The sequence below is a fragment of the Micropterus dolomieu genome, linkage group LG07 (assembly GCF_021292245.1).
Source record: "Micropterus dolomieu isolate WLL.071019.BEF.003 ecotype Adirondacks linkage group LG07, ASM2129224v1, whole genome shotgun sequence".
Classification (NCBI taxonomy): Eukaryota; Metazoa; Chordata; class Actinopteri; order Centrarchiformes; family Centrarchidae; genus Micropterus; species Micropterus dolomieu.
In genome coordinates this window covers 14,752,044-14,771,743 of record NC_060156.1, presented here as the reverse complement: position 1 = coordinate 14,771,743, position 19,700 = coordinate 14,752,044, and the positions used below count along the sequence as shown (strand labels likewise).

The 19,700-nt window shown below is 40.0% G+C and overlaps 2 protein-coding genes across 5 annotated transcripts in view; one reads left to right on the top strand and one right to left on the bottom strand.

Annotated features, from left to right (window-relative positions):
* The first annotated feature begins 246 nt into the window (after positions 1 to 246).
* On the top strand, positions 247 to 12,265 carry dnajc3a (DnaJ (Hsp40) homolog, subfamily C, member 3a). The gene is made up of 12 exons (XM_046053378.1): positions 247 to 526; positions 1,097 to 1,207; positions 1,302 to 1,426; positions 2,305 to 2,379; positions 3,913 to 4,065; positions 4,208 to 4,389; positions 5,432 to 5,551; positions 5,904 to 6,009; positions 6,108 to 6,228; positions 10,386 to 10,518; positions 10,960 to 11,108; positions 11,706 to 12,265. The coding sequence occupies exons 1-12, from the start codon at positions 445 to 447 to the stop codon at positions 11,849 to 11,851; spliced, it is 1,503 nt and encodes a 500-aa protein (XP_045909334.1). The 5' UTR covers positions 247 to 444; the 3' UTR covers positions 11,852 to 12,265.
* A 2,757-nt stretch (positions 12,266 to 15,022) lies between these two features.
* uggt2 (UDP-glucose glycoprotein glucosyltransferase 2) overlaps positions 15,023 to 19,700 on the bottom strand; it is a 39,037-nt gene continuing 34,359 nt past the window's right edge. For 3 of the 4 annotated variants that reach the window (XM_046053374.1, XM_046053373.1, XM_046053376.1), the window contains 4 exons: positions 19,325 to 19,439; positions 19,074 to 19,190; positions 18,297 to 18,462; positions 15,023 to 18,097 (listed from right to left, as the gene is read on the bottom strand). In XM_046053374.1, coding sequence (XP_045909330.1) covers positions 18,072 to 18,097; positions 18,297 to 18,462; positions 19,074 to 19,190; positions 19,325 to 19,439 — 424 coding nt within the window. In that variant the 3' untranslated portion in view covers positions 15,023 to 18,071. The remainder of the gene's footprint in view (positions 18,098 to 18,296; positions 18,463 to 19,073; positions 19,191 to 19,324; positions 19,440 to 19,700) is intronic. The other variant, XM_046053375.1, reaches the window with a different exon arrangement.

Below are 19,700 nucleotides of genomic sequence, written 5' to 3'. Positions count from 1 at the left end.
TGGCAGGACCTTTTTGTGGCAATGATATACATGACTAGATGATTGAAATACCTTTTCCACCACTTATTCTCTCTCTCTCTCTCTCTCTCTCTCTCTCTCACACACACACACACACACACACACACACACACACACACACACACACACAGTCACAGTCATGATGTGTTGTGCTGCCGTGGCTCCTCTCTGTTGAACCACTGGAGATGGGCGGGGTTTTCCAACAATCCAGCCAATCACAGTCACCCACGACCGGTCGGTTGAGTTCGCTGCTCGGTTGTGACTGGGAAAAGAGGAGCAATGCTGCTGACTAGTAGCAAAGTCTCTGCTAGCAGTCAACACATGGGACTGTTGAGAGTTAACGTTAAGTGAAACGTTAGTTAAAGTTACATCGGCTGACATTAGTGGGACAAAACGAGATAGGACTTGTCTGATGCAAATCTAACCATGGTTTCCATAGACCATGTTACTCAGAAGATACTGACTTACATCCCCTATGTTCTTGTTTTGATTGACATGAGATATGAAGGTAAGAAGCTGGCTCTAACGTTACTTTAGTAGGCAAGTTAATGACATCTACATATTTAACTTTACCATTAACAAAGTGAGAACTTCGGCCAAGGATAGCCTGCTTTTAGTTAGAGTAACGTTATATCGCTAATGTCAATGATAACGTTAGCTAGCGAAATTGACAACTGTTGGCTAACGTTAAGCTAGCTAACATTAAACAGTGGCAAAGAGTCAAAGCGTTTTAAATGATTAGTTTAAGTAACCATTCTTTTTTAGCATACGTGTGATTAAAACGACGGCATGATACGTCTTTAGTAACGTTAGTGTCTTTTGTGTAAACTAACCAAACTTTAACTTAAAACATAACGTTAGTACGTAACATTAGCTAGCTTCACACTTAATATTCAAAGTCTGTCTAACCAACTCATACTGATTTGATTAAGCGTCACATGCTGCCGCCTGTCATTGGCATTGGTAACATCAATTAACTTGAATAAATTAGAAATTGAGTAATGTACTGTAGTTACTAGTCTGTGTTAATATTCTCAGTTTTGTGGTGGAATGTGTCACGATTGTGTGTGTTTTTCAGGAGTGAAATGTGGCAGGGATGGGAGTGTGGACAATCATATGGAGATGGGGAAGAAATTGCTTGCTGCTGGCCAGCTAGCTGATGCCCTCTCTCATTTCCATGCTGCTGTGGGTAAGTTGTAACTATACAATGGTTACCTTGTTTTCACGCTACAAAATACAATCCAGAAACCTTTATAGTCATGTTTTCTTTGTCCTTTTGTCAGATGGAGATCCCAAGAACTACATGGCCTACTACAGGAGAGCTACAGTATTTCTAGCAATGGGGAAGTCAAAGTCTGCACTGCCGGATTTAAGCAGAGTCATCGAACTCAAACCAGACTTCACATCTGTGAGTTGTTGTTCCTGAAGTAATTTATTTTCACACAGTTGGACACAGTGTTGCGTCATACTGCAGACTTGCACCGCAGGTCTGACAGAATTGTGTGAAAAACCCATCTACACAAAAAACTGGAAGGTTCTGCCATATATGTATATATGGTATAAGTGCAAGTTTTATAGGGTAATTTTGGTATTTTTAAATCTAGGATCCATTTTCACATGTTTTGGGGTGCAGAAAAAAAGTCTCACTCAAGGACAGTCCTTGCTCTGGCATCTAGTGAGAAGCAAGTTGTTGCAGGAAGAAGCCAGTGGAAACATAAATCAGAGTTGCAGAGAGGAGTTTGTTGTGTACATAGACGAACTGCTAGCAAGACTTTATTTTCTAACTTTATTTCTAACATAACTCTCCAACTCTGGTTCTCCATCAGCGTGTTCCTGCATCAACTCACATCTCACTAGATTTCAAAATGTGAGAATTGTCCTTGAGTGAGACTTCTGTTTCTGGTTAAAAACAAGAGGTGTTACCGGATGTTACTCGTAGGGATCCTTTCCATGATGCTGTCAGACACCTGGTGTAAAAGTCTGAGCCTATCATTGGCAAAAAAGAAGCACTTCTTGGGGTCGTAATTTGAAGAGTGAAATTGCCCCGAAAGAATATGTTGCAACCATTGAAGCTGGTTTGCGGCGGCCGGCTAAAGCCATCTACTACATGGATTATAAAACTTTTTGTACCTACTAGTCATTTAGACCCCAACATATGTAAGAAAAATGCCAAAATTACCCTTTAAGGCACAACTGTGCTGGGAAACCGGTCAGTTATGTCAGCTGTGTTGTCTATATTTGTAGTCATATGCAAAAAAAAAAGTCTCTCCTCCATCTCCTTAACAGGCACGGCTTCAGAGAGGAAACCTCCTTCTGAAGCAGGGGAGACTAGATGAAGCAGAGAGTGACTTTAAGAAGGTGGTAAGTACATCAATATCCTGTTTAAACACTACAGCAACAAAACTGAGAGGGGTACCCCCTACTTTGTTAGAGAAGCAGAGTTCACCAGAAGGTGTCAGTGTTGTTCTGTAGCCTAGTTATGTAGTGAAACTAGACTGAAGCATGTATACTGGGTGTAATGTTTTTTCAATATGATTTAAAATAAAGACAATAGTTTAACTTATTAATAGTTTAATAATTGTTAATAATTGTTTTTCTGTGTAGTGTGCACACTTAGTGACTTGTTTAACTATACTGTACAGTATACTTTAAACTATAAGGAAGACCGTAGGATAGGTTTTGTTATTTATGAGTGGATGGACTTAACAAAACTCTTTGAAGCCAAGTAGCAAGGAAGTTAAGACTGACATAAAATGTAAGAGATCCATAAGCCATCTTACAAGATATAGATAGTGAGTAAATTGGCAGTGAACTCTCATTTGGGCCTTCAGGGATCATTTTTAGGTGCTCGTTAAGGATTAAGACTGAAGCTCGCTAATGCATTTTCCATTAGAATTTCCATTTTACAGTGAAGTTTCACAACACTCCCAGAAGACATCAATGCCCTTGTTATATCTACTATTAGTTCCTAGATTCCATTTAAAGCTGCTGTGTTCTCAGGTGAGGTAATCATGCAGGGAAACATTATGTCCCTCTTCTATACGGGAATAGGATGTGAATGTCAAACAGTGTCACACTGTGCCAAGGGCATGTGGCAGGCCTGCAGCCTAATAGGCCTGTTTTGATCATTAGTGGCCTTGTCTTTACACTTTCTTTTATTGAACACACAGAAAACTAGTAAACATGTGTTTAGCTTAGCTATTATATGTAGGATGAGGCTCAGTGGTATGTCTTGTATTGCTTTTTGGCAGGCTGTAATGAAATACCTCAGGTGGCTACTGTGAAAGAGTGCAATGTGCCACAGGCTGCTAAACTGTATGATTTTTAAATACAAGTTAAAGAGTGACTTTCTAGGAGTGACAAAGGAATAGAAAGTTTTTAAATTGCAAACAAGTGTGACGCCTTCCCCTTCCACATTCCCAACAGAGCCCAATGGGTATCTCAGCTTGAGCAGATTTACGTGGACAAAACCTTGGTGGTATAATGTCAAGGGATCTGGCCAGAGGTGCATGCTGTCTTGCTGTTTCAGCAGTTTGCACCGTTGGCCTAATGTAATGCATCATATTTATGCATTACACTCTTTCCTGAGATTAGCTAGCAGGAAACACTTAAAGGGTAGCTAGATCTATTTGTAAAGGATTAGCTGAGATTGCACTTGTGTATATGATGACCTCCATGATGAGGACGATTATGATGTAATTGGTTTAGGGAATGTTAAGGACTGCTCCTGCTGTGATAGCCCATACTTTAAAGAACCTCATCAGAAATATAAACGCTCATACTGGAATGCCTTGGTGAAGGACTGAATCAAACTCGTGCTTTTTTGTCCAGTTAGACAGCTTTAATCTTGACTCTTAAGTCTGCAGTGTAATACCTTGCCTTGCAATGTTCCAGCTGAAGTCCAACCCCAGCGACAAAGAGGAGAGGGAAGCCCAGAGTCAGCTGACAAAGTCGGATGAAATTCAGCGGCTGGTGGCTCAGGCACACCGCAGCTTTGACAGCCAGGATTATGTGACAGCTGCTACCCAGCTCGACACTATCATTGAGGTAAGATGCCTACCTTGTCAGCATTGCCTAATTTTCCTGCAAGCACAATATTGTCCCATTTTATCAGCACTGCTGAGTGTACTGAGCATTTGTATGGTAACTAGTACTGCAGTTTGTAAGAGTTATTGTCCACCTGTTGCAGACTTGTGTTTGGGATGTGACCTCTCGTGAGATGCGGGCAGAGTGTTTTATTCAAATGGGAGACATGGGGAAGGCCATCAGTGACCTTAAAGCTGCATCCAAGTTAAAGAGTGACAATACCCAGGCTTTCTACAAACTCAGCACCATCTACTATAATCTTGGAGATCATGAGATGTCCCTCAAGTAAGACACTCTCAGACTGCTTTCTTTGAGGAAGCTCCCGCACTGTATCAGACACTGTGACAAGTACTAGGATTTAACAAAGTGTCACTATAAGAGAACTTCCTAATTACTAAAATGTTTCGTCCAGAATCAAACATGGAACAATCATATCAATAGATTACGTCTAAATTATTTTGTACATCGACATTATCCGTCTAAAGATAATACATATTTTTGTAAATTGAAGCTGTAATGCTGTAAAGGTCTGTTAGCAAGGTGTTGCATTTGTCTTTATGTGATAGGGAGATGGACAAATTAAGAAAGATATTTTTTACGATACAACACAACCCTCCTGCAGGAAATGGCTTATAAATTTTGTTTATTGCTGAGACTGTTTTCTCTAAATTTGATGGTAATGTTTTTGGTGATGACACCTCAAAGTCTAAATAATCTTTCAGTTATTTCTAAGAAATTTCCACTCACCAAATGATAAATATTTGTGGTGAACTGCATGCGGTAGTTATCTAATCGGTGCTTGCCACTTTCCACCTCCTGTAAGTTGTTTCACGTTGCCTTGAAAAGTCACATAAAAATGATTCTTGTCAGATTTTTAATAGCTGGCACATACTGCTAATTAGTATTCAGCATATTATGACTTGCTTGCACTATTATGCCTAGCAAACAAAGGCAGTCATGAGCATTGTAAAAATAGTGAGTGTTATATGGCAAGCAATAAAGGCAAAAAAATAATTTATAACAACAATACATGCTATAGCTTCCAAAATCGATCATATAGCGGAAATCTAAACAGTTTGAGCTTCACCCAAGTGTTTTTACTGCTGTTTTTAAAGGGCAACATTGGTATTTTTTTCAACCTGTACCTTACTTTCCCATGTGTCTGTGACTAATTGGGGACAACGTTTTTTGAAATATCGAAGTTACCCTTTAAGGTGTTCTTGTTATTTTTGTCCACCCGTTATAAGTTGACACTATAGCACGTACATCTGGTAATATGGAAAATTAGCCTGTTCTTACCTTTCTCCACCTCTCGTCTGATCTACAGTGAGGTGCGCGAGTGCCTGAAGCTTGATCCTGATCACAAACGGTGTTACAGCCATTACAAGCAGGTCAAGAAGCTCAACAAACAGATCCAGTCTGCAGAGGAGCTCATCCAAGAGCAGAGGTGGGTGGGTGGGTGTGTGTGTATGTGTCTGTGGATTTGGGCAATTGCATATCCCTGTAAATATAAAATATCCCCTCTGAATACCAGGGATTGCATCAGCTGTAGAACCACTGCTTCCTTACCCTCGAGCACTCAGACTTTCTGGTCTTACAAACCACCGTGCAAATCCCAACTAAATGTGAATGGATGTTGCATTATATTTGACACACACAAGATATCATATTCACAAGACTAAACCGAGCAAATAACAGAGTGGCATGATGTTTCTGGGTGCAGTGGTCCATGTTGCATCCTGCTGTATCAACAGCATCACAGTGGTGTTCAAACACCTACCTGCTTCTTGCTCTTTTAGGTATGAAGACGCAGTGAGCAAATACGAGGCAGTGATGAAGACTGAGCCCAACGTGCACCATTTCGCTCTCCTTGCCAAGGAGCGCATCTGCCATGCGCTGGCACAGGTAAGACCCCTTACTGCTGCCATGAGATGTATCAGCTCACTATTTGACTTCATTAAACAATAGATCCAGGCATCGTGTTTTCTTTGTGTCATGACCAGGGCCAGCAGGCTAGCAGAGCGATCTCGGTGTGTAGCGAAGTCATCCAGTCGGACCCAGAGAACGTTAACGTGCTGAAGGACAGAGCTGAGGCCTATGTCCAAGACGAACAGTATGAGGAAGGTAAGCCTGTCAGACTTAGCTATATGAAGTTAAGGTGTATTTATTTTTTCAGTTGCATGGAGTCGGTCGGTAAAAGTTTCACACTCCGAGTCAGGGTCACACTGAAAGCTGGGAATTTATTTATTGTATTATTTCAGTTGAGAAAGTCCATGGCCACTCTGTGTTTTTGTTGAAGATGGACTGAATTATGTAAGTGTTGTATAGAAGACAGTTCTTCTGGAAACAAACTGTATAGATTTATTTACACCCATATGATTTTAATTCCAAGTAGCTTCTTGCACCATTTTTTTTACGTTTTTATTAGTTAAGTTTTGGCAAGAAGAATGCAGTTATTTAAATGAAGTTACTGAAATCTACAGTTAGTTGCCATATTATTAGGTACACCTAGCTAAAACTAATGCAGTCTAACAGTCCTGTAATAAATCCCCTCTTCGTGAAGGTTTTAATGTTAAAATTTTGTTGAAACTGTTTCAGAGATTCAACTGTATGATCATTTGGAATGCAAACTCTGCCTCATTTACACAATCTTTAACACAGTTCATCACCAGATCCTTGTTCGCTTTGAAATAAATAAGCACAATAAAGATTAAATGTAGATAAATACAGCAATGGTTCATATCTAATTTGGTAAAAGGATATAACTACTATGTCCAAAATCTGAAATAGACAAATGTCATCTGTTAAGAGTGCTTATTCCATAGAGTATAATTAGAATGAGGTGTGGAGCACAATGTTTTAGAAGTACAGCCTGCATGACTTAGAGCTGCCCTGAACTACTGGCTGAAATTAAGCAGAATTTCTTGTTTATCAAGCCTAAAGCCATTCTTCAGTGGTGGTGCCAAAACACACAGGGCACTTACTATCTCCATAAAGCCTCTGTTGTCAGGGAAGGGATTAGGCTGAAACAACGTTCTCCCCTATCTGTTGTCAAATCGCAGAAAGTCCAGTGCAGCAGATGGTGAAATCCCCAGGAATAGCCTTGTCTCCCCGCCATCATTTTACCTGTCACCTGATGTTCTGCTTCCACTGCGCAAAAAAACAATGGATATTTGTGTCAAAATCACTGCCTACATTTTATGTTTATCTGTCAATTAAGTTAGAAATTTGGTGTAAACCATCCCACCCATCTCACTGTCTTTTTGTACAGATTGCCAATGCAAGGTCCAAGCCCTGGTTCCTATAGAATAAGTTTCACTCCAGCTGCTCAGTGCATTACAATTTGAAACCCTCACTTTGGCTGTCAGTCTGATACTAGCTAAAAACACTGGATCACTGGGGGTGGGGGGGTACAAACGATTGGTATTGTTAAATGTAGATACTTCTTGTTCTGGTAATGAGTGCCACGGTGATACTCCAAACCAGGCCAATCAAATATTTTCATTTTCTATCTTCTCAATTTTATGACAATTTCCCCTGTTTCCACCGAGTCAGGCTCCAGCATTCCTATTGATTTGCATTTCATAAACTAAAAACTGTAATGACTCATAAACAACCAGTGTACTGCACTCAATGTAGAGCTTTTCTGTGGTTATTTTTCAATAGCCTGCTGCTAGTTGAAGCTTGAATCGAGGTAACTACAGTGGATCTGGCGCACGCACGCGTGTGTGTGAGACCACAGTTTGACAGTGTGCGTCATTTAGAGACTGCAAATGGGAAACATTTTTACCTCACACCTGACACTTTCAAATGGCTATGCAGGCAGTTAATCAGCTAAAGGGAAAGGCTGTCATGCATTACAGGCTAGCTGCTGCAGATAGGAAATCTTGGTAAGAATCAGACAGTATTTGTTTTGTCATGCTGGCATTATTGCTGAAATAAGTACACAACATTTAAACATTTGTTTAAATTTACATTTAAAACCTTTTTTTAAGTATTTGTTGGGGCGGTTTTGCCTTTTTTAATTTGATAGTATCTTGCAAAATGCTGAAAAGCAATGATGAGAGAGACGCGTAGAGGCGGGTGTTCACCGGCTAGAATTGAACGTGGGACACTGAAATTACATGGTACTCTTCTTAGACCCTTAGGCCACCATTGCATCCCCAGAATAAAGTGCAAATAAACATGTCAAATAGTTAAACTAAATAAAGTTAAACTGGCAAGAAAAGCATGAATAAAAAATGTTAGTTAATTTAAACTTTATCCATAATGTTCCCATTTATGGCATAGAACACCAAATATGGTTATGAAAACATGTCCCTATGGATGGTATAATTAAAAAGGGGGGGGAAAGCGTACACAACATCCAATTAAACCCACAATTAACATCACCATCACTCCAGGTAGGTCTGCCCCAGAGTAATAACATCCTTCACTAAGATGCCGCAACCACCGCCGAGCTGAGGCTGTGTATGTTGTCATTAACATGGCATGAACACAGTCAGCAGGTGGGAAGGCCAGACCTCATCTGGGCTTTTAAACTGTCAGAAACCATGGGAGTTAAATTCACCTCAGTACACCTCACAGAGTAAACAAGCTTCAAAGCACCCAAACGTGCGCGCACAAACAGCCTGGAGCTGCTACAACATGATCTGAAGGTGATGGGGCTTTCTTAATGATTTAAAGTGGTTTATTTATTAGGGAAAGATCAAGCATTTTCACAGATAGGATGACTAAGAACACTAGTCAAATAATGTGATGTATGTCATAATGTTTGTTAGAGTGATGGAGATGTAAAACTGTCAACAATACCGATGATTCTGGCAACATTAATATTCTTAAGTGTCTGATATTTGTGTCTGTTTGTGTTAAATATTCAAACATCACATCACTTACTTCACTACAGATTATTAAATCTCTAACACAACAGTCTCAGCAAGCCTCAACAGTTGAAAAAAATAATACAATAAAAATAAAATATATTTTTCAATAAAAATATCCTCTTTTAATGCAACACTTAAGTGCAGTTATTTGTCTTTAGATAAATGTGACAATATCTCAGATATAGTAGCCTGTTTTATTTATAAGCCATGCTAGCGGCATCGCTCAATGTCAGACGGCCCAGACTTTCATGGTCCCCTCAGGATGAATGTTATCACTTCCTCTGACTTTTCTTCTAACGCAATCATTAGGTCAGAATTTCAACTTGCCAAAAATGTCATGACTAAATAACTGCTGAACTCCATATTATATTCCCATAAGAATCAGCTTTACTTTTAGTTTAGTGCTAATTAGCAAATGTTAGCATGCTAACACGCTACACTAGGACAGTGAGCATGGCAATCATTACAGCTGCTAAACATCGGCATGTTGGCATTGTCATTGTAAGCATGTTAGCATGTAGATCCTGACTGAGATTTTTAAGACCGATACCGATTTTTATATTTGATGGTTTTAAAATCCAATGTATCGGCCGACGTTCCCTTTTCCCCCCTGCTCTGTGGAAACGCATAACATAAACAAAGATTATCCCCAACATTTGTTATGTGTAGTTATGGGACTTGACCAAGATAACCTGACATAATGCAGTTTAAAAGTAAACTTTTTATTGTTATAAATAGCACTTTGAACTAAAGTACAGCTGATTATGTGTATTGAGGTGGATTGTGTGTTGCCAACAGGGGAGTTGCAGAGCGCTCTCTGATGGACAGACTATTTAATGACAACACTTATAACATGATTGAATGATCGGTCTCTCATTTAGCATGGCTGATTATTATTTTTTTTTTTAATAGGTCACATAATGCTCACATGATCACATATCTGTTCTGTTGAGGTCACTTAAGACAAAACAGATGATCAGACTTTGATTGAGTCAACAAAGTGTTTCAGTTCTAAACTTTTGTTTCCCCTTCCGGCTGTGAGAGTAATAAACACTGTCGACGCATGCTTATGACGCCGACACCGTACTAGTTGCTGTAGCCTACTCTGTCGCTACGGTAGCTCCAGTACCATGTAGAGAGTCGCGTCCTCTCCTTTAAATTTCAATTCACTTGGTTTTTTTATCACAACTGGACTGCATACAATACAATGTTGCTAAAGCATGGCAAGCATCATTGCCTGGCAGAAAGACACTAGGAGCGTGAATGCTTGCCATAACAAGGTCTTGAAGTCTTTTTTTTTTTTTTTCTGTCGACTGTCTTTAAGTACTGTACTTTACTTCCCACTAGCCGCTTTAAATGAGTAAGCAATACTGATTCTGTCTGCTATTTTTTTTTCAGCTATTAAGGACTATGAGACTGCTTCAAAACACAGTGAGAATGACCGTCAGATAAAAGAAGGCCTGGAGAGAGCTCAGCGACTTCTCAAACAGTCTCAGAAGAGGGATTATTATAAGATCCTGGGAGTGAAGAGGTGGGCACTGATCACTGGATTTTGGATATTTCTTTCCATCTATAGAGGCGTTTCCCGAACAAGACGTTTTATAGATTCTTTGGGGGAAATCAGGAAGAATCTGGGTATTTTTGTACAAATTACTTGCTTTTACAAGACTGCATCAGAAAGCAGTCTGTTTTTTTTCTTTTATATTTTGTAAAACAACCGCAACTCCACTAAAAAAGCCCTATTGCACTGGAAGCCACATCATTCCCCCCCTTTTTTTGTGATGAAAAGTTCTATTGAGAATTTGAGAGAGAATACATTTTAAGACAATGAAAGCACTCTTATTTATAAAAAGTAATCATTTATTACATCAGAGAATTTGATAAGTATTATTAGGTCCAGCTTGTGTTGAAAACAAGAGGAGCTGTTTTCATCTTTATAAATGTGCTGATGATACTCTCCCTATTGTCACAGAACTGCCCAGAAAAAGGAGATTATCAAAGCCTACAGGAAACTGGCACAACAGTGGCATCCAGACAACTTCCAGGATCCAGAGGAAAAGAAGAAGGCTGAAAAGAAGTTCATAGACATCGCTCAGGCTAAAGAGGTTCTCACTGACCCAGGTAAAAAGCATGCGGTCAGCAGAGTCAGAAGAAAGTTGTTCTGCCAGTCTCCCAGTAAATGACAGGCTTCCGAGGGGCTGCTGTGAACAGCTTGCAACCACTTACTGTTTTGTCCAAGTAGCTTGAGACCTTCATTATTTTACTGGGCATCATTTTCAGTGAAATGATGAACCTTATTTCCCCATGTTTTTTTGTATGACTAATTGGGACAACATTTATTTTAAATTGGTCCAGATATGAGCGAGCACACTGTAGTCAGCGGCAGCGAGACAGGGCTGCAACGTGATCCTTCCTGGCAATTGCACCCCGTCAAAGTGCTACCACTAAAGTGCTTGTTTTTACCCCTGAAATACTTAGATTTTTATTACATATGTCTGACAAGATTGTGGAAAGGCTCCATACAGAGAGAGACCTTTATTTATTTCTTGAAGAGACAGTCACTATATTGCTGTCATCAAAGCCATCATACTCCATTGATTAAAAACAGTTGTCAAAATATTAATTCTAATTCCTGGAGGGATTGAATTATGATCCAAACGCTATACATGAGGATATATTCAATAAGTTGTTCTGAACTAACACCATCTGTTTTTATAGAGCTGAGAACCAAGTTTGACCACGGGGAGGACCCCATGGATCCGGAGAGTCAGCAGGGTCACAGCCATCACCACTTCCATGGAGGCTTCCAGGGTTTCAATCCATTTGGCTCTGGACCCTTCAACTTTAAATTCAACTTCAACTGAGGAAGCTCATATCCAGCACCGCTGGAGTGGATTTTTGTATTTTCCTCCCTATTTAAAAGGGAGAACACTGGCATAAGGAATGTCAGTGCATACTGATACATCTCACAAAAATGTGGAGCAAATTGTGGCTTTAATTCAGTGACCATAATTAAAGATGCATCTTTGTTGTTGAATTATACAACTTTGAATTCCATTTGGGGAAGGTCTGTTGCTATGCTAACAAATATCTTTCTGTGTGAAGCAGCTTTTATGTGTCAAGTGTTAAGCGGTTAATTCTGACACTTGCATCCTTTCCACATATTGTACACTGCAATTCACAGGATTCAATTTGTACATAGATACAGTACTATTTTTATATGAATGGAGTTTTTCTCATTCTGAACTGTAAATAAAGACCTATTTATGTACATTAAATTAAACTGAGCGGCAGGGGTGTTGCTGTATGGGCAGGTTGGAGAGTGACTTGGCTACATTTACATACTGATGCTACAGTTTGAGAAATGGTACCTTTCCCTAATTGCAATTGCATCTTAAGTGCTTTTCTTCCTCACAAATGCAGTTTTACAGTGAAATGGTTTACGGTGAGGAACAAATTAGTGTAAGAATCTCCCTTCAATGTAGACCTTTCAGTTCATGAATCACACATCCACTGACCACATTAGGGGGACAACAGAATTCACAAACCGCTTTTATAATGACTGACTGCCAGTCTCAGTAAATTTTGTAGCAAAGATTTATTTTTTTCCACCAGACAGTAATATAAACATGTCTATTTGACACAGCACAATGAAAGATGGGTACCCTGAGAGCAGACTTCCTGCACCCATTTGTATTGACTTTTAAGACAAACACAAAAAATACTGTTTGCTTCAGCAGAGCAGCAACACCCATCTTATTCCTGAGACAAAAACACTGGTCCATCGTGGAATTAAAACATTGAAAGATTCTTCTTAAATGTACATATGATGTAAACATAATGTAATAAGTTAAAATCCTATGTTCTACAAATGGCCTTTAGTGTGCAAATGAGGATTCTTTGATCTTTGAACTTGGTAATCCAGTCTTGCCAGGTCTGCTGAGCCAAAGTCACATGACAGAGGGCCAAGCCCCGCCCACTTAATGTTGCTACAAACTTGTTTACCATAGTAGTGGAAGACTTACCACTCAAAATTTGCAATATTTCTTTTGAACAGCAAAAGAACAGCATTTTAATTTGCCTCCCTTCCTGACATGGCGGGATCTGTATAGCATAGGACCTCCTCCCTAGTGGACACGAACTGGAGGTTATTAAGTATGTCTCACAGCGGTTATGAAGGAAATAAATATTTTGTGGTTTTCCCTCTGATCCTCCAGCTGCTCTGCCTCATCTCTCTGTGATTTACGGTTGTTTCCTTATTGACAGATAGCTTGATGCTAATGCTACAGTAACAGCTAGCTGCTGCTACATGTAGCTGCTGTTATCAGCTGGCTCTGCCTGAAGCAGCGGTCCAAAGCTTCTGTTCTAACAGAGGTGTAAACAACAACACACCAAGCTTCAAATCCATGAAGTATCAGTTTATAGGACGGCTAGCTGCATGGCTGAGCCAACAAGCTAGTGGCAAACAAGAAGTAAAGCTATGTCCATCAGCAAACTCCTTGATACACAGCAGCTGGAGGGTGTCAGAGGAAAACCAGTTGGCCAATCAGAAGAAAGTGGGCTTTTACAGAGCGAGGCCTTAAAGAGACAGGAGCAAAAATGGAGTGTTAAGACAGAGGTGCAGAAGCAATGGACAGAATGAGAAAAAACAATGTGTTTTTTGACCATTAAAGCATGTAATGAGATTCTAGGAAAAACCCAAAATGCAAGTAAGAGCCTAAAAATGAGTATAATATGGGACCTTTAAAGCTAGCTACATGTCCCAAGCAGAAAATTAGCATCCCATTAGCTGATGAATCATGTCGCACCAGCTTTATGTGTAACATTAACTGTATTGCAGGGTGAGCTAGAGCTATTTAGCCCTAACATAGTACAGTATTATAATGCAAGTGTAATTAATGTTATATTAATAACATGACCTGCGAAGTTAAAATGCTTACTACAGAAAAAGGAATAGACCCTTCAAGTCCCTTCATACTGTAGGTACGTAATAATACCCCTTGCCTTTAGAAATAACACTAGGTTACTTGTTTATGTAATGTTAGCTACAGTAGTAAGCTGGATTGCCAAGCATGTGAAGTTGCCAGTTTATGTTAGAGCAGATAAACATAACGCTCAGTCCATTCTTACACTTATGTTTTTGGTTTTGTAAACAAATGACCCTCCAAACTCTTCACATACAAAGTACCATTCTTACAACAGCACCCAGCACATCCATGGTGGATGTATGAGCACACTGCTTAGCCACATGGAGAAATCCAAAGTTTGGGGGGTGTCTAACTGCTGTTCTAAGGGAAAGCTGACTGTGGTGGGGAGGGGAGCTGAATCTTATATTTCATTTTATACAAAAGCTAGATCCTCCCCAGCCTTTCATAAAAGGCTCATTTCATTTAACAAAGCAATAGCCTCCGAAAGGCTAAATAACAACATAAGGGGGTGTGTGTCCATATAGCTGTTTTTCTCTGGCAGAAAAGCACTGGCACCCTGCTGGATAGTGCTGGGATTAAGTGTTTGTGCTGTGAGAGAAACGCTATATGGACACAAGCCCTAAGGTTAACTTTTCAAAATCAAAGAATACATTTATTAATCAGAGCCCTCACATTTTTTGAATGATTCTGTCAAAATCAGCAGGGGGAGCAGCGCAGAAACTGCTATTTGCAGCCGACAGCTCCCCCTCTCTCAGCGCTGTCCATTGTTCTGACCAGGTTCTGACACAACAGCTACCCAATTGTCACGTGTATCTCAGCCAATAATTTGACGTAGCCTCTGGGAGGGCACAAAGGAATGATCTAATATCACTTCAGATAATGCGAGTTTGCTCAAATATTAGAAGGGACAATTCTGTCCTCCCAAAATATTGGTAGGGGTATATCCTTAATGCCTATATGCAAACCTACGCCCACTGCCAGTAAATAGTTAAGGTCACTGCTCACAGACAGCTCTGTATGGCACACACTCCCACGCTGCGCCACCTCTCAGCGTCTTTCTTGGTAAGAGTTCGATTAAATGTGAAAGAACCGATGATAAAGTCCAGCCACAGTCAACATGTTTCATTTCTTTGATCAAAAGAACAATTAGTTCAGCTTACTATTAGCATCCAGCAACTGTACAGGGTAGTGAAAAAAGTATGCCTCTGCTAGAGACAAAAACGGACATTAGATATTTGATGGTGAGGTGGAAAATGTTTTGTGTAACTATATGATCCCTTTTATATAATAAATCTTGCAAGGGAAGACTGAAACAAAATAACTTATGGAGGAATAATTTTCCAACCCCTCCAATAATAATGTACAGTCCTAATGTTCTAATGTAAAAACCTCTGTTGTGAAGTTTAAAACAGGACTAGTTTTATGTCAGTCACATCTTCAGTTTGGGCATTTCAGTCAAAGCATAGTGAAAGTCTTCATGTTGTTTACAACATCAAATACAATATCTAAATATATTAACTTTTAGAAAGTTTTGCATAAAAAAAAATTCAACTTTGTCATAAGAATCTTAAAAATGTGCCTTCTCCATTTGATTCTTTGCATACATTATCAGTGCAATATATGCCAACTATTTACACTCAAACATACACCAATAGAGGGTTGTGACTGACTTCACCCCTTTACACTTTGTATTTACTTCAATCTCTGGTAAACACACAGTAACCAAGACCTGAGGCCTGTTTCGGAAAGCAGGTCCAACAAACTCTTGACTCTAACCCTAATCTCTGAGTTGAGTAACCATGAGATGGTAAACTGAGTTTTCCATTCCAGAACAGCTAATCTGGGTTAATGAAATTAAGTCTGATTATGTTCCCTCTATGTTTAAGTGCATCCCAGGGAAAAAAACGCCCTCATCAGTGGAGGTCTGATTCTATGATTCACCATGGCAACAGGTAAATAAAAAGCAGAGCCCCAAGGTAAAACCCAGTGGAACTAGAAATATGAATGCATGCCAATGCAGACCATGATATTCATCTTAAAAAACAGGAGTGGAGAAAGGAGTCAATAACTTTACACTATTAAATTTTATTCAGCATAGTCCACTCATTCTTCATTTACACTAGAACCGCCAGGGTTCGTTGTATAGGCTACCTTTACCCGCTATAAAAATGCAGTGATTTTGTTATTATTTCTGCTACATGTTGCTCCAACACACTTTGGGAAACATTTAGCACATTGGCTGTGCATTTCCTATAAACACCATCCCCATATTTCAGGCATTTACAGAAAGTTTATTCTATTCTATTCATTGTCTTCACCGTGCAGATCGTTCGCCTGCGATGCGCATCTGTGAAGGGCACGTTCACACGCGGCGGCTCTTATGATGTCATCCACTTGCCGCTGTTATAGATGTTATAACCTAGTTATATTCTAAATACAGCTTGAATTTAAATGCAGCATACAATTTACAAAAAAGACTGACTGTTGTAGTGTTTTATAGGCGGTAGCCTAATAATAGCCTCATAATGTCGGCTACTTCTTACTGTTCTGCTTGTTTGTACGGACTCCATCGGGCATCTACAGATTAACACATAGGCCTATGCCTAGTAGCTACAAAAGTTTGATAGTTCAAATAAAAGTAGGCTATTTATTCGAAAGAAACGATTATCAATTCCAAAATTCATAGTAGATTTTTACCCAACGGAAAAATGTATAATGATCATTTTTACTAAAAAATACACAGCACTGGAAACGTTATAGCCTTCAAAAAGCACATGAGGGAGCCGCACGCCCTCTTGAAGGGACCGCAGGACACAGCTCTATCACAGGGAAAAACTAGGCTACTGCAGCATTAGTTTTGATGATCATGTATCCTACACAAAACCTATGAGCAGCGGCTTTTATGCATATTTACTTCATACAAGTGGATCGCTGTCAGGTCAGATGCAGAATCAACCTAGGACACATCGCTCCGCCCCCACCATCGGACTCTCCTTCACTCACTGTGCTGAGCAAGTGTAATGCCTGTAGTGGGAAAGGCGTTGCCAATAGCAACATAGAGTGTTTATCTAAACGCGCGACATGAACAGCGCTAAAATGACTGTATTCTCTATAGGGGTAAATTTTACCCGCTGGCGCTTATAGGTATAAATGGCATTTTTTAAATCTAGCTTTGACATTTTTTAACAATAGGGGGTGCTATATAACACACTTTTAAAGTTAGAGACTGGGGGACTTGAATATTATATTGAAACAAAGACACATACAATCAAAAAACAGCCACAGGTAAATTTGACCCGTTGGCGGTTCTAGTATTGAGCTTGAATTTCCATTAATCATGGATGATAAAGTGCTGGACTCCTTCTGTATGTTACATTAGATTTTTAAATATATTTATTTAGCTGTAACCTGATAGGCACAAAATGCAGGTGGCAGCAAGATGAAAATATAGCTCAAACAACTAAGACATACTTATGGACCTATGATTGTAAAGTTACATTCTGAGCAAGTAATAATAATTTTGATGATTTGCAGTTTTATTCCGAGCAGAAGATGAATCCACGATGTCAGGTTCATCATAAAAGCGGTCATGGTTCTTGAGTAACGAACCTAACCAGGATTTCGATGTTTCCAAAGACGTAAACATCTGCAAATGAATGCGTTCCATGTGTGCTTTGATATGGACTGTGTGAATGAGGAAAGGAAACCGTGTGTCAGACAGCTCCTTCAGGCTCGGCAGGAGAGGAGGAGTCCAAGAGAAAGTCAGCCTGCCAGCAAGTTGCCATGGTAACTGACCCAGAGTTTAAGTTACCTCTCTTTCTGGAACGGAAAACCCAGAGTTTCCCCTCATCTCAGGGTTAACAAACTCAAGAGTTTTCACTAAGCCCGCTTTCTGAAACAGGGGCCTGACTGTAGAGCTGCATGCGCACCACATGTTCACAGTTGGCAGTTAACACTTACATCACGTGTTAATTTTGTAAGGCGTATTGACTGCAGAAGCAGATATGGCATCTCTGAAAATATCACATCCTTCTCCGGCTGGGGATGTAACACTCCATCGCTATGTTTAGATGGAATTGTCTGTCTTCAAGCTTCACAGGTGGCCTGCATGTAAAAGGTGCTGCCTCCTTCCTCTTCAGCATGGTGCTGGCAGGCACTAAAGTTCATCACGCTGGTCGTCTACTGTGTGTGTGTGGGGGTGGGGGTGGGATGGGGGGGGGGGGGGGGATTTGAAAGAAATAATGAAAATGAGCAGAGTGGTGAGCCAAGAAGAAGGTTGTTCATGCAAGAGTAGAATGGACGACGTTACATACTTTTCTGTCTTATAAAATGGGCAAACTGTGTAGACAGAGAGAAAAAAAATAGTGCTTTTCTAGTTAACCTTTTTTATGTTGTGAAGGCGAGGGAGTCTGTTTTTGTGGTGCTGTGTCTTCCTGTTCCTGGACCTGTCTCAGTAGCTGTTTTATCTCATTGTCATATTCAACCCACTCAGGCACAATCCTCGCTGCAGCCGTGAGCTTGGGCTCCTTGGTCTTTGGGTTATTGCACTGCAGAAGAAAAGCAGACAAAACACATCACTCACACCACCCAGTGCCACTTTCTCCCAACAAGTCATACTGTCATTCCCAGCACTGTCTGTGGCAGGCATTTGAACCTAATTTGATTTCCAATTCTGTTAAAAGGACATTAGCCCATGTCTTGTGTCTGAATTACTGAGTGGTGTCCTATACCACAATGAGACAATGCTTCCTATTCCAGTCTACTGGAGCGAGTCCAGTAATTCCCTAAATGAGTTTAGGAGACTACAGGATTGCACCTCAGTTGGATACTAAATGCCAAGTGCCTCACTGACATTAGTGGATGGGAATATGCTCCTTCTTTGCAGTGCTGCAGAAGCTTCAGTTGACTATTATAACCAACAAAGCTAAAAACATGGCATAAAAAAGTAAGTGGTATATTAATACTTTATCAGCATGTTCCAACACATGAAAGAAGGATTACAATGAAGACGACAAAAGAGACTTATCCCATCTCATTAAATAAAAGGAACAATTAAATTTAATGACGATTTATTTATGGTAGCAATTCCCAGGCACGCCAGTTAGCTTTCCTGACTGATTAGCGTTCCACAGTCGGATCTAATTAATCTGGGACTCACCAGGTCTATAGTCTTAGCAGTGACTTTGGAAGAGTCATCGCACCATGTCTCACACCATAGCCACTCCTGTGGAAGAGACTTGATGACCACCTGGTGGATCATGTTGTTAGGAAGGTCCTAAACATATAATAAAACAAAATATTAGGGTGCATTAGAAATATGATACACAGTGCCAACAAATCATACAAGGTGCTAAATAGATAAATCTCTGCATCCTGTAACGTAATGATGTAATTGCTGATGTTACATACCTGGTCCAGGTTGGACAGACTGTTGGGGTCTTGGCTCAGGGCTTGGTACTGGCCTCGTAATCTGTCCCCGGCTGCAATCTTTCGAAACTTCTTTAAGTCTACTACATACAGAGCGCTGGTTAAAACATGGGAGGAGAGAGAGAGAGGACACAGGGATCAGGTGTGAGAAAACCATGTCCTGAAAGGGAAAGCCCAAATGAATGACTTAATAAAAATAATGACTCAATAAAGAGAAATACCCCAGGCACATTCAGATATTGTGCCTAAAATGGAATCTTAATAAAACCAACGGTATAGGCTGTGTAGCTTCACTTATTAGATTCAATTCTGAGACATTAAGACATTCACTACCTTATGCTTTCCCTGGGCTCACTGA